General features: G+C 37.7%; 3 protein-coding genes and 2 pseudogenes across 3 annotated transcripts; all 5 read left to right on the top strand.

The window, feature by feature from the left end:
* Window positions 1-205: 205 nt before the first annotated feature.
* LOC144545625 (heat shock cognate 70 kDa protein-like) lies at window positions 206-1,188 on the top strand. Its single transcript, XM_078294186.1, has 2 exons — window positions 206-1,067; window positions 1,157-1,188. Exons 1-2 carry the CDS (start codon window positions 206-208, stop codon window positions 1,186-1,188), a joined length of 894 nt encoding a protein of 297 aa, XP_078150312.1.
* A 69-nt stretch (window positions 1,189-1,257) lies between these two features.
* LOC144545624 (heat shock 70 kDa protein 1-like) lies at window positions 1,258-3,525 on the top strand. Its single transcript, XM_078294185.1, has 3 exons — window positions 1,258-1,505; window positions 1,766-2,622; window positions 2,767-3,525. The coding sequence occupies exons 1-3, from the start codon at window positions 1,289-1,291 to the stop codon at window positions 3,523-3,525; spliced, it is 1,833 nt and encodes a 610-aa protein (XP_078150311.1). The 5' UTR covers window positions 1,258-1,288.
* Window positions 3,526-7,646: 4,121 nt separating this feature from the next.
* On the top strand, window positions 7,647-9,600 carry LOC144545623 (heat shock cognate 70 kDa protein-like). Its single transcript, XM_078294184.1, has 2 exons — window positions 7,647-7,857; window positions 7,949-9,600. The coding sequence occupies exons 1-2, from the start codon at window positions 7,647-7,649 to the stop codon at window positions 9,598-9,600; spliced, it is 1,863 nt and encodes a 620-aa protein (XP_078150310.1).
* A 2,128-nt stretch (window positions 9,601-11,728) lies between these two features.
* LOC144545621 (heat shock cognate 70 kDa protein-like) lies at window positions 11,729-14,040 on the top strand (annotated as a pseudogene).
* A 125-nt stretch (window positions 14,041-14,165) lies between these two features.
* Window positions 14,166-15,737, top strand: LOC144545620 (heat shock 70 kDa protein 4-like; annotated as a pseudogene).
* Window positions 15,738-16,052: the final 315 nt, after the last annotated feature.

The following is a 16,052-nucleotide window of genomic DNA, read 5'->3' as shown; positions in this document are numbered from 1 at the left end:
GTAATTGCTCACATATATTTATCTTTACGCAACAGATGTCACTCGTTTAATTGGTAGGCGATACTCTGATCCTTCGGTTCAAAATGGCATCCCTCTGTTGCCATTCCAAGTTAGACTCAGTCCAGGTGATAGGTTGCTGGTGGATGTACCCTGGAAAAGCAAGATTTGGCATTTCACCCCTGTGCAAATCTTCTCAATGATACTCATGCAATTGAAAGAGAATGCTCAGAAAAAACTTGAAGCCACAATCACAAATGCTGTGATAACTGTTCCATTTCATTTCAACTACAGACAACGGCAAGCGATTAAAGAAGCTGGTATGATTGCCGGCCTAAATTTCATGCAAATTATTAGTGCTCCAGCAGCTAGTGCTATGTTCTATGGCATCGAAAAGCAGCCGTCTAAAAGCTGGAATCCATGGAGCCCCAATAGTGAGCATAACATGATTATATATCATGTTGGGTCAGGAACTCTTGATGTTGTGCTAGTCACCATCAAAGATAGCAAGTGCAAAGTGCGAGCCGCTGCTGGGAACCTTCACCTCAGTGGACCGGACTTTGACAACACCACGGTTGCTTATTTTGTTAATACTCTTACGGATATGTGCCTCAAAGATGCCAGCATGAGAGCATATAATGTACATGAGGTCATTCTTGCTGGTGGCTCCACATGGATTACCTTATTACAATCTTATATCCATCAGTATTTCAAATACAAGGAGTTGAACATAAGGGAGCAATTGGAAACAACTACAGCATATGGAGCAGCCATTCAAGCATTCTTTTGCGATAACAGAGGAGCTTGTTATTTGTCTCTGCTCGATGTTACACCTTTTTCTCTTGGCATACAGTCTCCACGAGGGAAGATGGTTGTTTGTGTTCCAAAAAACACAAATTTTCCCACCAACATTAAAAAACTCCTTCATACTAGTAACCTTACCAAAAATTTATTCTTCGAGGTTTATGAGGGTGAGCTGATCATTGAGAACAATTTACTTGGAAAATTTGAGCTCTCTGAAGTTCCTACAATGTGTAAATTCAGCATTACGTTTGATATACATGAAACTGGTACTCTGACGGTTATGGCTGAGGAGATTTCTACTGGAATGAGGAATAGCATCACCATAACTGATAATAACATTGAGGATTCTCGAAAGCTAGTGAAGGAAGCCTTTCTTTACAAAGATAGTCCGAAGGGTATTAGCAAGGCCTCCACAACTAAGATTTTAACCCGAAGCGGTACTTCCAGCAGGTGGTCCCAAAGAGGGATTCTAGACAAGATTCGGAGCATGAATAAAGAACCGAAAGAATATGCTATTGGGATTGATTTTGGCACGACCTACTCATCCGTTGCAGTGTGGCAACGAAATTGTGTCAAGATCATTGAGAATGAGTACGGCAGCCGCTTAACCTGTTCAGCCGTGGCTTTCACTGATACTGGTCGGCTGATTGGTGATACGGTCCACAAGGAACAAGTCACGACCAACCCTGAAAACACCATTCCTAGTATGACCTCTACCTCACAGATTTTTCTTCTTTAAAACTTATTTTGGAAATATGCTGTTGCCTTAGGTGATGCTTAACTCAAACAGTGTCGAAGAATGTTTTGACTTTCAGTTGTTGCAGATAAAAAATCAACTATGGTTTTCTACATTTACAGTACCATTGTTATTCATTTCGGTACTACACTATTGTTTTCTACACTATTGTAGATCTTTCAGTGTATTCTCGTGGACTTAAAAAAACATATATAACTTCTTTTGTAGATATCAAGCTTTTGATTGGTAGATGCTACAATCAGTCATTCCCGAATGATAGCAAACTTCTACCGTTTAAAATTCAGTGTGATGGTAAAAATAGGTCCATGATCTCTGTCGAATACAAGAATGAGAAGAAACTGTTCGCACGAGAGGAAATCGCTGCTATGATCCTTTCAAAGATGAAAGAGATTGCTGAGGCCCACCTTGGTAAGGTAGTGACAAAGGCTGTTATTAGTGTCCCTTCTTGCTTCAGTGATTCTCAGAGACAAGCAATCAAGGATGCAGGAGTTATTGCAGGCCTTAATGTGCTGCAACTACTCAATGAACCAACCGCTGCAGCAATTGCTTACTTTAGGCAAAAAATTAGTGGCGGAAGCTCTGGTGAGAAAACCTTGTTAATTTTTGACCTTGGTGGTGGAAATCTTGATGTGTCAATTCTTACAATTAATGAGGGCATCATTAGAGTCCGGGCTGTTTCTGGGGACACTAATCTGGGCGGTGAAGATTTTGACAACAACATGGTGGATTACTTTATTAAAAAATTCAAGGAGGAGAAGAAAAAAGACATTAACAATAAACCAAGGTCTCTGAGAAGGCTAAGAGCAGCTTGTGAGAAGGCAAAAAGGGTTCTCTCAACTAATGCCCAAACTGTGGTGGAAATTGATGCCTTAGATGAAGATACTGATTTTCGTTGTGCTATAACAAGGGAAGCCTTTGAGGACCTTAACAAGAGTATTTTCGATAGAAGCATCAGCTGCGTGGAGAGATGCTTAGAAGATGCCAAAATGAACAGGAGCTATATAGATGAGGTTGTTTTGGTCGGCGGATCCACAAGAATTCCCAAGATTCAGGAGGTTTTACGGGTAAGTTTTGTTTCATCATGCTTTTTGTACACATTAATTTATCACTAGATGAATCTAATCAATGAGCAAAGTGGAAGGAATAAAATCAATAATATCCACACTATATAGTGAAGCTAATGTGCTTGTTGATGGTTAAAATTTCAGGAGTTCTTTAATAAGGAACTCTGCAAGAGCATGAATGCTGATGAGGCAGTTGTCTATGGTGCTGCAGTTCAAGCTGCCATTTTAAGCAGCAACGAAAACTATGAGAAGTTTAACATTTCCGAGCTCCGAGACGTCACATCTCATTCATTTGGGTTGGAAACTAATAATAAAGCAATAACAAACATTGTCATTCCGAAGCATACCCCTATCCAAGAAAAAAAAAAGCTGCATTTCGCACCATACAACCTGTCGAGCTTCTTTCTACAAGTACAAGAGCGTGGGTTGTCATCCATGATAGTGTTTAACATATCTGGCATCACACCAAATACAAAGGTAAATTCAGATATTATTGTAACTTTTGAGGTTGATGAGAGTGGCATTCTAAATCTCACGGCCAAAGACGTGAGCACGAGTGCGGGAGAGAATAATGAAAAAATTTTGATTAGAAAGGAGAATGGCAGCCTATCAGGAGAGGAGATTGAGAAAATGAAGGAAGCAGCAGATTGTTATAAACAAGATGACGAGGAGAACAAGGCGAGGGCTGCTGTATTGAATTCTCTTGAGACTGTTGCCTACAAGATGAAAAACATAGCTAGAGGTCCGAGTGTGTCTGCTTCGCACAAGAAATCGTTGGAGGAGGAAGCAGAGAAGGTCCTTACATGGATCGAAACAAATCAGAACGCTGAGATAGATGAAATTAATGCTTTCAAAAAGCATTGTGAAACCATCATAAGTAACGAAAAATTACCGTTAGTGTGACTGTATTCTGTGATGCAGCAGACATGTTTTGCGACTTTTGCTACGACATCGATGTGTATTGTATTCTTTTGTTATTTCTACTTATTAATCATTTCTTATCAAAGATTCGTACTTGTGGACTTGTTTGTATGATTTCTGCTTTTGGCCAGGCCAGGTGTGCAATAAATATTTATAAGACACAATGAAAATATTTTTCTCTGATTGCAACAAATTTGAATTCATTTTTTCTAATTAAATGCCCACTGTACAAGTAAGCTGACAAAATTGATAACGATCAAGCGCTTTTTGGATTATATTGTCTCATGTGTTGTGATAGGTTTTTATCGATAACATATATCAAACCGAAATTTTTCTCTCTAGCATTTCTCTAAAAAAAACAAATAAAAAAATCCTCTTTTCTGGGGAATTCAACTTCTACCACAGCTATAGAATACCGGTATGGCCTCAAATACTAGGGTCCACACTATATGCCGATGCAGCCCCAAATTGCAGTCTGCACTGACATTCTGCAGCCCTATTCAATTTTTTTTCAAGCTTTTTAAACCAATGAAATTTGTGCTTTGGAAATTGTGCACCGCAAATTTTTTTTTTTTCTGATTTTGGATATTTTAAATCTTTGAAATTGTGCTTTGGAAATTATGCCCACATTAAAATATTTCTAATCTGGTTTGATTTAAAAAGCTTTAAAAAAAAATTGAATAGGGCTACAGAATGATAGTGCGGACATCAATCATTTGAACTCCAATCTGGAGCCGCATCGGCATAGAGCAGCTGTGTTAGAAATGAAATTACCCAAAAAAAAAAAATTTGAACAAATGTTAGAAATAAAAATTTCGGTATATCAAATATCAATGCAAAAGACAGGGATCCAAAGTTATATAGATTAATTGTCTCATGTCTCATGTCTAATGAAGGGTCCAATCTTCCATTGGTTCAACATATATAAATTTGGAATTTGTGAGTCTTTTTCATGGAATCAAAATACAAAATACAGAAATTAAAATTTCGTTTAAAACAAATCAGCTGATTAATTTGCAGAATTTCAGGGCTATACTGTGTTTGGAGGATGTGATTTCCTAATTTGTTTTTCTTTTCTTTTTTGAGGAAGAAGGTAAAATATTGCGTGCTAAATTAATTTTATTAATTAAATAAAATAATTGTTCGTTGTCGTCAAACACTTTTATTATTTATTTGGAAAACACCCACCAATTAATAGGGTAAACAAAATGGACATTTAGTCATTCGACTGTATTTGTATCCGTATATTATTCATAAATGTATTTAAGGCCTTTTTACTTTAAACCTCTGACATCCGTCTAATATTTGTGAAATAATCACACGGGATCCGAATAATCAGCAAGGGAAATAAAATATTCAGTAGGGGAAATGAAATATTCAGCAGGGAAAACAAATTGATATCAAGCAAAGAAGGAAATAATCAATCCAGCAGCTCCTCTTCCTAGCTCACCTTCCTTAGATAGTTTAGGAATTGATTTGTTGTATTATCTAGCCTTATATTCTAAAATTAGAAGGGGTAATAGGATTCAATTTTGATGTTAAATACCCTTGGCTGGTGCCATGTAAACATATAACAAAATATTCTTTGATCAATAAAATATGGGAGGAAAGGGTGATTCATGGGAGTTGTGTGTTATTTAATTTTATACAAGTAATTTTGTCAATATTCATATTCGTATTTATATTAATTAATATGACAACGGTTCTAGATCTAGACTGGGACAGTCGCTCAATTGATGTTTCTTTCGGTTAATTTCCAGCTTGCATACATACATTTGTTTGGTACATATATATAAAATTGCATACATAAAATTTGGTCTCCAAACACATATTAATATGGAGAACAAGATGAACAGTTTGGATCGATCATTTGGACTTTAAAAATCAGAAAATGACTTAGTTGTACGGGACCTCAGGAACAATCGATTGTATATTAGCCTACCTCTATATATATATATATATATATATATATACAGTTTTGTTTCACAATTAATTGTTCGATGGAATCCAACTAGATCTCTTTTATTCCAAAGATTCATTGACAATATAATTATTTACTTAAATGTTACCAGACCTGATATAAATTTCGTTGTTAGTGTAATTATAATTAGTTATTTCATCCATGTTCCAAGACCAAGTCATCTTGAATCCATTAATCGAGTGCTCAGGTAATTAATTAACTCAAGGGGGTAGGAATGAGAAAAAAATATACTTTCTTGATTGATAGTTATTAATTATTCTGAATTTCTGATGCAGATTGATTTTCGTAGTTATGACAGAAAGTCAATTACAGAATATTATATTGCATCTTCATAAACGATAACTCAGTGACATGCATAAGTAAAAAAATATACCACAGAGAATAATTTTCTTACAAAAGGTAACTGCCTCATATATATAGAGGCTGTACCTCGACGACTCCATTACAATTAATAACAATTAAATAATAATAAATCGATACCTCATACAGAGGCTGTACCTTGGCGACTCCATTACAAATTACAATAATAACAATATTACTTAATAATAATAAATCGATATAGATGAACAATACTGATCGTCCAACTGCACCTCGGATAGAGAGAGAAGAATTGGATATATATATATATATATGAGGAGGGTTCAAATGCCTTCATTTTTTGTGCCTTCATCATGCCTCTATTTTTAAAAACCTAAACATCAAAATAAAACCGTTAGATGTAATCTATGTTATTTTCTCTATGTGCCCATAAAAAATTATCACATTTTGATTTTGCTTTTATATGAATCAATAAGTTGAAAAATTAACGTCTAGAAATTATCCACATTTGTATACACTTTTACAAGCTCAAGATGACAATCAAAACAAAGTTGAAATGCCATAATTTTTTACATGTGCATAAATAAAATGATATAGTTCATATCCAACAAATTTATTTTGAATTTTAAGATTTAAATTTTGAGTTATTAAAATTTTTAAAAATGGAGACATGATGGAGGCACAAAAAATGGAGGCATTTGAACCCTCCTCTCTATATATTTATATAGGTCAACTGCACCTAGACAGGAACACAATTAATTGACCATTACAAACACGCAAGTAGGTGACTCCGTGTGTGACACTTGGAATGCATCTCAAAATTTTTATTGCAGCAACATGGGTGGGAATAAACAAACTAGGCAGGTTTGGGCCACCTATTTCATGTCAGTATTGTGGTCACTGTGGCGACAGCGCAATGAAGTTATCTTTCGTGAAAAGAAACCATCCCAGTGGTTTTTTGCAAATCGAGCTGCAGAGGAGGCGAAGCTATGGTTGCAGTTTTGTGGGAAGAGTAACAGAAATGTATGGGGGGCTTTTAGGGGGACGAATAGTATAACAAATCCAATTGCTCCTCATATTTAGCCTTGATGTAATAATTAGGAATTGATGTAATAAGCAAATCTATTAATATAGTCTTGGTAGTCACTACCAAGTTTTCAAAAAAAAAAAAAAACAAACACGCAAATAAATTCCATTCTTAAAATTGCTCTGAGAATTTAATCATGCCCGAAAATCTTACTGGAGGACTTTTGCACACATTATTTTATTTTATATTACATTAATTATATATGTAATGTAAGATTATATCTCATCTCAAAGTGGGGCCAATGTAAGAATCAAAATTAAGGGTGAAGGAATTACGTACCTAGAAAATGACAAGAATGCATGATGCAATTTTTCTTATTATATATATATATATATATATATATATCAATTAATTAAACACAACCAGACATTCCACGGGGGTCCACTCCTCTCCCGGTCTCCCCTCTGATCTTGTCTTGATTTTAAGAAAAAATAAGTATGTCCTTCTTAGCTGTAATAGAACTCATCCAAGGAAATTGATCTGCATTTCCAACTTTCAACGTCCCAAGACCTCGATCGGTTTAGTAGCATTAACAAAAATCAGGTAAATACAATAGAGCATTTTTAACTGGCCTTTCTTGAATAAAATTTTGTATTCTATAGAAGTATCAGACGGGAAGAAAGAACTTAAAAAGTTAAAACTCTATATAGTTGCATTCTGCTAACTAGTTGTGTTTGATTGTAACATCAATTAATTGCTTCCTCATAAATCACAGTAATGGCACACAACGATCATCCAGCAATTGGGATAGACCTTGGCACAACTTACTCGTGTGTCGGCGTGTGGCAGAACGGCCGTGTGGAGATCATTACAAATGACCAGGGCAACCGCACCACTCCGTCCTGTGTCGCCTTCACTGACACTGAGCGACTTGTAGGCGATGCAGCCAAGAACCAGATAGACATGAACCCCACCAACACCATCTTCAGTGAGCTCTCTATTAATTATTTTGTTTGTTGTTGTCTGGCTCTTCATTATTTATTTGGTATAGCTAACCATTATTCCATTATAATTTTCAGCTGTGAAACGATTGATCGGAAGGAGATTCTCGGATCCCTCCGTTCAAGGTGACATTAAGCTATGGCCATTTGCTGTTGCGGAGGGTCCTGCTGACAAGCCTCAGATTGTGGTCAAGCACAAAGGTGAGGAGAAAAAATTCTACCCTGAAGAAATATCCTCTATGATCCTTATTAAAATGAAGGAGATTGCCGAGGCCTACCTAACATGCCCCGTTAAAAATGCTGTGGTCACAGTCCCTGCATACTTCAACGACGCACAAAGGCGTGCGACCAAAGATGCCGGTGTAATTGCTGGACTGAATGTCATGCGCATCATGGATGAGCCCACTGCTGCTGCCGTAGCGTATGGCTTTGACAAAATTAGCATTAGCAGCAACGAAACTGCTGCCGAGAAGAAGGTGTTGATCTTTGACTTAGGTGGAGGCACCTTTGACGTCTCCTTGCTTGCTATCAAGTTCAGTGTCTTTGAGGTGAAGGCTACTGCCGGGGACACCCACCTAGGCGGTGAAGATTTTGATGACCGCTTGTTGAATTATTGTCTTGATGAGTTCAAGAGGAAGCACAACAAGGACATTAGTGAAAATCCGAGGGCTCTTAGGAGACTACGGTCTGCTTGTGAGCGAGCGAAGAGGAACCTCTCTTTCTTGACCCACACAATTATTGAGGTTGATAGCCTTTACGAGGGAATTGATTTCTGCTCTCGCATCAGCCGAGCCCGATTTGAAGAGCTCAACATGGACCTCTTCACGAGATGCATGCAATTTGTAGAGAAATGTCTTGAGGATGCTAGCACGGACAAGACTAGTATCGATATTGTTGTCCTTGTTGGTGGGTCCACGCGAATCCCTGCAGTGCAAAATCTTTTGGTTAACTACTTTGATGGTGATGGAATGAAAATCAGCAAAGGTATCAATCCTGATGAGGCTGTCGCATATGGTGCCACTGTCCAAGCCACCAAGTTGAGTGGTCATGGAAGCAGAGAGGTCGAAGACATGGTTCTCTCAGATGTGACTCCGCTCTCACTCGGCATAGAAACTGTAGGAGGAGTCATGTCCATCGTGGTTCCAAGGAACACCCCAATACCAACAAAGAGGGAGAAAGTGTTTACAACTGAATATGACAATCAGGCTGCTGTTGGCTTTGCAGTATTTCAAGGTGAGAGAACCCAGACAAAGCATAATTATCTCCTTGGAAACTTTGCCCTCTCGGGAATTGCTCTAGCTCCAAGAAAAGTGCCGAGGTTTGATGTGTGCTTTGACATAGATGCCAATGGCATACTGAATGTGTCAGAGCAGGACCGAAGTAGCGGACAAAAGAAGAAGATGACAGTAACCAACGAAGAGGCGAGGCTGGGCAACGAGGTGATCAAGAAAATAATTCAGGATGCCGAAAGGTACAGGGACCAGGATGAGGAGTGTCGTAGAAGGTACGAAGCCAAAAACTCACTGGAGCGGTATGCTTACCGTATGAAGAATGCCATGAAAAATAAAAGCATCACTGATACTTTACCATTTGCAACCAAAATGGGGATCGAAGATTTAATACAGGAGATGTTAGGTTGGGTCGAGGATAACCCCTTTCCAGATGTGACCGAGTCTGAATCAAAGATGGAGGAACTAGAGAGTATTTGTGCTCCAATTTATCATATGTAAATTATTACAAAAGATAAGCTTTGTTGTTTGCAATCAGTTTTCTCTACGAGAAACTGAGAAAATATTTTCTCTACTATAGAAAGGATAGCCACACACATTATTATATATGCTGTGCAAAATATTTTACATCTTCTTTTGTTTTTTGCTTTTGTATTTTGGCTTGCATGCATGGTACTAAAATTTTGTATCATTGCTTCAATTCAATGTCATCACATCTGAATGACGGGGACGTACTGTAACTACAAATTTGCCAATTGTTTTTTTTTTTTTTAGTAAAATAGGGATCATGCTCATATTTCATTGATAAGTGCTATTACAACAGCTTTGCAACAGCAATGATAGAAGTGAAAAGTCAATGTGCTTCAATCTTGTAGTCACTACCAAGTTAATTTCAAAACAAAAACAAAAAAGTCAATGTGGTCAAGACAATTTGAGCCAAAGAAACAAACAGAAAACAGTAAGATGGGGTGTTATAGCAGGCAGTACAGAATGAAATGGGAAGAAAATTCTTAACTCTATATATATATATAAGCTTTGTCGTCAATTTCGAATGAATTTTATCTAAGAGAATGTGCTGTAGTAATTCGAAGAGCACGGTTAATTAATTTCTTATGCATGATAAAGAGTTTAATTAATTTGGTGCACAAGACGAGGAGTTTATATGATTGTACAGTACCTGTCAGACTTCATTATTCTAAACTGGAAATAGTTAGAATCAGGTTTGTGCCAAACCAGTTGACATGCTAATATTGGCTTGAATATTTAGGTCATACCAATCCTGATTCACCTCCAAATTCTGACAAATAACCTTATTTATATCTAAATAATCAATTCCAAACCTTACCAGGATCACAATGGCAGTCCAGAGACTGTAATAAACCTCATTAGGGCCTTGAAAAATCTCACCACCGGTGTAAATGGATACCATGAGACTCATTTTTTATTCAATAAAACACAAACCTAAAATTATAAAAAATAAATAAATAAATAAAAAAATAAAAATAAAAAACAACTTACAATAGAGAAAAGGTTGTCCGAGGAAAGAGAACGGTTGAGGTGTGAAATGAGTTGTGCTTCTCTCCACGGTATTTTATAAAAACCCTGTCCGCAGTCTCAAATTGCGGACAGAGTAATGGATAGAACACCATTTTATATTGCGGACACAGTTTTGAGTCCACCATCTCAAATTGCACACACTCTTTAAACGTCTGCAATGTGAGATTGTGGCCATGTCAAAAATGAAATTATGATCAAATCGTGGTTATTTGAATTTTTTTTTTTTTCTGTTGAATGTCGAAAATAAAAATTTCGGCTTGTTAGCAAATATTCCCTTCAACGAATATTAATAATGAATTTTGGTTAAAAACTAGCTGAGAAAGCTCTCCAGTTTGGTTAAAAACTAGACACAGACCATTTCATCTAATATTAATAATGAATTTTCACCTACAAAATTTTTCAAAAAACAATTAACTACCTACTATAGACCTTGTACCTAGACGAGTTCATTAACAATCGACCACAATATATTAATAATAGATCGAGGAAAGAAAAAAATGCATTTTATTAATCTCTAGACAGGGACAACTAATCGACCATTAAAACGCGCAAAATAAATTATATTCTTAAAATTACTGTAAGAATTAGTTTGATTGGGCCCGCAAAGCTCTTATCTTATCTGTAGGACTTTTCCACACATTATTATATTATTATATTATATATGTAAGACTATGTCTTTCCTCAGAGTGGGACCAATGTTAGGAGCAAATTAAGGGAAGAGGAAGTACCTACAAATTGACATGCATGAATGATGCAATTTTTCTTATTTATATCACATTAACAAAACCAGACCAATCCACGCAATTGCTTCCACTAATTCGCCTCCTTCCATGCTGTAACTCATCCAAGGAAACTTTCATCGTTTCAAGACCTATATAACTAAGAAAAACAATAATCAGGTATATTCAATATAGGCATATAGCATTTTAATTAACTTGTCTGTCTTGAATAGAATTTGCTTTTCTATATCAGTTTCAGTGGAGAAGAAAGAATTAAAAACTCTGTTTAGTTTCATTCTGCTAGTTGTGTTTGATTGTAGCAGCAACTAATTAATTCCTCATAAGTGACAGTAATGACGTACAAAGAACATCCAGCAATTGGGATCGACCTCGGCACAACTTACTCTTGTGTTGGCGTGTGGAAGTATGATCATGTAGAGATCATTGCAAATGACCAGGGCAACTGCACCACTCCATCCTGCATCGCGTTCACTGACACTGAGTGATTTGTAGGCGATGCGGCCAAGAACCAGATCGACATGAACCCCACCAACACCATCTTCAGTGAGCTCTTAATTATTTATTTTATTTTTATTTTTGTCCTGCTCTTCATTATATATTTGTTATAGGTAACCATTATTCCATTATAATTTTCAGCTGTGAAACGATTGATCGGAAGGAGATTCTCGGATCCCTCCATTCAAAGCGACATTAAGCTGTGGCCATTTGTTGTTGCCAAGGGTCCTGCTGACAAGCCTCAAATTGTGGTCAAACACAAAGGCGAGGAGAAAAAATTTTACCCCGAAGAGATATCCTCCATGATCCTTACCAAAATGAAGGAGATCGCCGAGGCCTACCTAGCCTGCCCCGTTAAAAATGCTGTGGTCACAGTCCCTGCATACTTCAATGATGCACAGAGGCGTGCAACCAAAGATGCCGGTGCTATAGCTGGACTGAATGTAATGCGCATCATGCATGAGCCCACTGCTGCTGCAGTAGCATATGGCTTTGACAAAATTAGCATTAGCAGCAATGAAACTGCTGCCGAGAAGAAGGTGTTGATCTTTGACTTAGGTGGGGGCACCTTTGACGTCTCCTTGCTTGTTGTCAAGAACAGTGTCTTTGAGGTGAAGGCTACTGCAGGGGACACCCACCTAGGCGGTGAAGATTTTGATGATCGCTTGGTGAATTATTTTGTTGACGAGTTCAAGAGGAAGCATGACAAGGACATTACTGGGAATCCAAGGGCTCTCAGGAGGGTACGGTCTGCTTGCGAGCGAGCAAAGAGGAACCTCTCTTTTATGACCAACACAATTCTTGAGGTTGATGGGCTCTACGAGGGAATTGATTTCTGTTCTCCAATTAGTCGAGCCCGATTTGAAGAGCTCAACATGGATCTCTTCACCAGATGCATGCAACTCGTAGAGAAATGTCTCAAGGATGCTAGCACGGACAAGACTGATATCAATGTTGTCGTCCTTGTTGGTGGATCTACGAGAATCCCTAAAGTGCAACAACTTTTGGATAACTACTTTGATGGAAATGGAAAGAAAATCAGCAAAGGCATCAATCCAGATGAGGCTGTCGCATATGGTGCCACCATCCAAGCTGCCAAGTTGAGCGGTCAGGGAAGCAGAGAGGTCGAAGACATGGTGCTGTTAGACGTGACTCCGCTCTCACTCGGCATTGAAATTATGGGAGAAATCATGTCCGTTGTGGTTCCAAGGAACACCACAATACCAACAAAGAAGGAGAAGGTGTTTACAACTCACCGTGACAATCAGACAGCAGTAAAGTTTTTAGTACTTGAAGGAGAGAGAGCCCAAACCAAGGATAATTACATCCTTGGTAAATTCACCCTCACAGGAATCGCTCCGGCTCCAAGAGACGTGCCAAAGTTTGACGTGTGCTTCGACATAGATGCCAATGGCATACTGCATGTGTCAGCGCAGGACAGAAGTAGCGGACAGAAGAAGACGATAACAGTGACCAACGAAGAAGCGAGGCTGAGCAATGAGGTGATCGAGAAGATAATTCGAGATGCTGAATGGTACAGGGCCCAAGATGAGGAATGCCTTAGAAAGTACGATGCCAAAAACTTACTGGAGCGATATGCTTACCGTATGAAGAATGTCATGAAAAATACAAGCATCGTCGATACTTTACCCTTCGCGACCAAAATGGAGATTGAAGATTCAATACAGGAGATGTCAAGTTGGGTCGAGAATAACACATTTCCAGATGTGGCCGAGTCTGAATCAAGGATGGAGGAACTGAAGAGCATTTGTGCTCCAATTGATCGTATCTAAATTTATTTGAAAATAAATATAGGCACATACATTATGCTGGTGTGGTTTTGTTTCTTTGGCATTGATGTAATTAAAATGTTACATTTGTTTTGCTTCAATTAATTGTCGTCGCATCTAAATTAATATATAATTATTTCAATAAATGAATATAATATAATTATTAAGAATATATAAATGGAATGAAAGAATGGCATAAATTAGGACGCAGTTAAGACTCGGGCATACCAATTAATAGATAAATAGAGTAGGTTGCTCTGAACTTGGTCTATGAATATTAAGGTTTTGAGTTTTTGACAGATGCAAGCAATCAGCTTGAGGCATCTGAGCAATTAATGGCACTAAGCCATTGGGACTGATATCTGCACGACATATATATATATACTCATGTGTTACATATGAACTGGTATGGTATGGTATGGTATGGTATGTACTGGGATTGGGTAATTAAGTAGATGGGTATGTACTGGTATGAGATAGGAAGATGCAGACTGTACTGGTATATATTGAGTTATATATGAAATAAATTGCATTGCCTGTGGGATTAAACTTTCAAATATATATATATGAAGTAAAATGTTGATACTTGCAAGTGTGTTTTGCATTTTATTTTTTCTTCTCCTAATTAAGTTTAGGTGGTTCTCAAGGGAATAACAACGGACAGCACATTGCAAAATAGGAGTATTTCTTGTGATACTTGCAAGTATTTTTGACCAAGAGCTAATATATTATTGGGCTACAACTACAAGAGAAAGTTTTAACTAATCCAAAAGAAATTAGGAAAAAACAAAAGAAATCAAGAAGAAAGCCTATTACATTTTCGACCTTGGAGGCGGCACCTTTGATGTCTCCTTGCTCAATATAAAAAATGGAATCTTTGAGGTGAAGGCCACAGCAGGAGACACTCACCTAGGCGGTGAGGACATTGATGAGCGAATGGTCGAGCACTTCATCAACCAGTTCAAAAGGAAGCACAAGAAAGACATTACAGGGGACTCTAAGGCCGGCAATGCGGAGGCTGAGGACAGCTTGTGAGAGAGCAAAAAGGACGCTCTCATTTGCAAGTCAAACAACAATTGAGGTTGATTGTCTCTATGAAGGCATCGATTTTTACTCTCGCATTAGCCAGGCCCGATTTGAAGAGTTGAACATTGATATCTTCTCAAAGTGCATGGATCTCACAGAAAAGTGCTTGAATGATGCAAAAGTAGACAAGAGAAGCATTGATGTCATAGGTCTTTCTATCCACGATAATTCTTAAGGTGCAGCAGCTCTTGCAAGACTTCTTTAATGGCAAGGATCTATGTAGAAGCATCAACCCCGATGAGGCTGTGGCATATGGTGCTGCCATCCAAGCTGCAAATTTAAGCAGCCAAGGCAACAAAGATGTTCAAGAGCTTGTTCTCGTAGATGTCACGCCTCTGTCACTTGGAGTGGAGGTTGAAGGTGGACTAATGTCCGTTGTTATTCCAAGAAATACTCCGATACCGACTAAAATGAACAAGGTATTCACAACAACCCGTGATAACCAAACTCAAGTACGACAGAAGGTGTATGAGGGAGAATGTATATTAACCAAATATAACAATTTTCTCGGTGAATTTTTGCTCTGGGATTCCACCTGCTCAGGCAGAGGTGGCAAAAATTGATGTGTGCTTTGAGTTTGATGCGAATGGCATACTAAATGTCTCATCAACACACACATCGAGTGGCCATCGAAGTGAGATGCTCGTAACCAATGAAGAGGCTAGACTAAGTAAATATGAGATTGAATATGATCAAGGATGCAGCCAAGTACAAGCCGGAGATGGGGAGTACATGAGGAAACATGATGCGAGGAATTCCCTTGAGAAATATGCATATCAAATGCTAAGTATTATGCAAAACAAGACTACTGTATCATTACTGGCAGCAAGAAATATTAAAAATGCTATCAAGAAAACAATTAGCTGGCTGGATGATAACCAACTAACGGAGGTTGTTGACTCGGAGACTAAGTTAAATGATCTGAAGAGAATCTGTAGCCAGATTATCGCTTAGATGCATGTTGTCTATATATGTTGGATAAGTTACTCTCAATGGACAAATTGTTAATGATCGACATTTTTCATGCATATATGTTCATTTCTGATAGGAAACTTGTACCAGTGATATGCCCTGAACATAACAAAAAATACTGTTATAGCCAATTATACTTGGGCGGAATTGAGAAGGGGCCCAAAACTTTCATCAGGATTCTTTTATGTACATTTGTTATTACCAATTATACTTTGCATGTTAGTATAATTTCATTAAAACTCTACAGATTGTAATATTGTATACTGTATAATGGTCTTTCTTGTCAATAATACTGATTTGTTCCAGTGAAAAT

Source organism: Carex rostrata, chromosome 28 (genome assembly GCF_964058835.1).
Source record: "Carex rostrata chromosome 28, lpCarRost1.2, whole genome shotgun sequence".
NCBI lineage: Eukaryota > Viridiplantae > Streptophyta > Magnoliopsida > Poales > Cyperaceae > Carex > Carex rostrata.
Note: the sequence above shows the minus strand (reverse complement) of the source record. Positions and strands in the feature narration are given on the sequence as shown.

What these genes read in the sequence shown, in the direction of transcription:
- LOC144545625 (XM_078294186.1), top strand. Translation starts at nt 206, where the DNA reads ATGCAATTGAAAGAGAATGCTCAGAAAAAACTTGAAGCCACAATCACA. An exon ending in GTTTGATATACATGAAACTG is followed by an intron (nt 1,068 to 1,156) that starts GTACTCTGACGG and finishes GATTCTCGAAAG; the next exon opens with CTAGTGAAGGAAGCCTTTCT.
- LOC144545624 (XM_078294185.1), top strand. Translation starts at nt 1,289, where the DNA reads ATGAATAAAGAACCGAAAGAATATGCTATTGGGATTGATTTTGGCACG. An exon ending in CCCTGAAAACACCATTCCTA is followed by an intron (nt 1,506 to 1,765) that starts GTATGACCTCTA and finishes CTTCTTTTGTAG; the next exon opens with ATATCAAGCTTTTGATTGGT. An exon ending in AGATTCAGGAGGTTTTACGG is followed by an intron (nt 2,623 to 2,766) that starts GTAAGTTTTGTT and finishes TTAAAATTTCAG; the next exon opens with GAGTTCTTTAATAAGGAACT.
- LOC144545623 (XM_078294184.1), top strand. Translation starts at nt 7,647, where the DNA reads ATGGCACACAACGATCATCCAGCAATTGGGATAGACCTTGGCACAACT. An exon ending in CCCCACCAACACCATCTTCA is followed by an intron (nt 7,858 to 7,948) that starts GTGAGCTCTCTA and finishes TATAATTTTCAG; the next exon opens with CTGTGAAACGATTGATCGGA.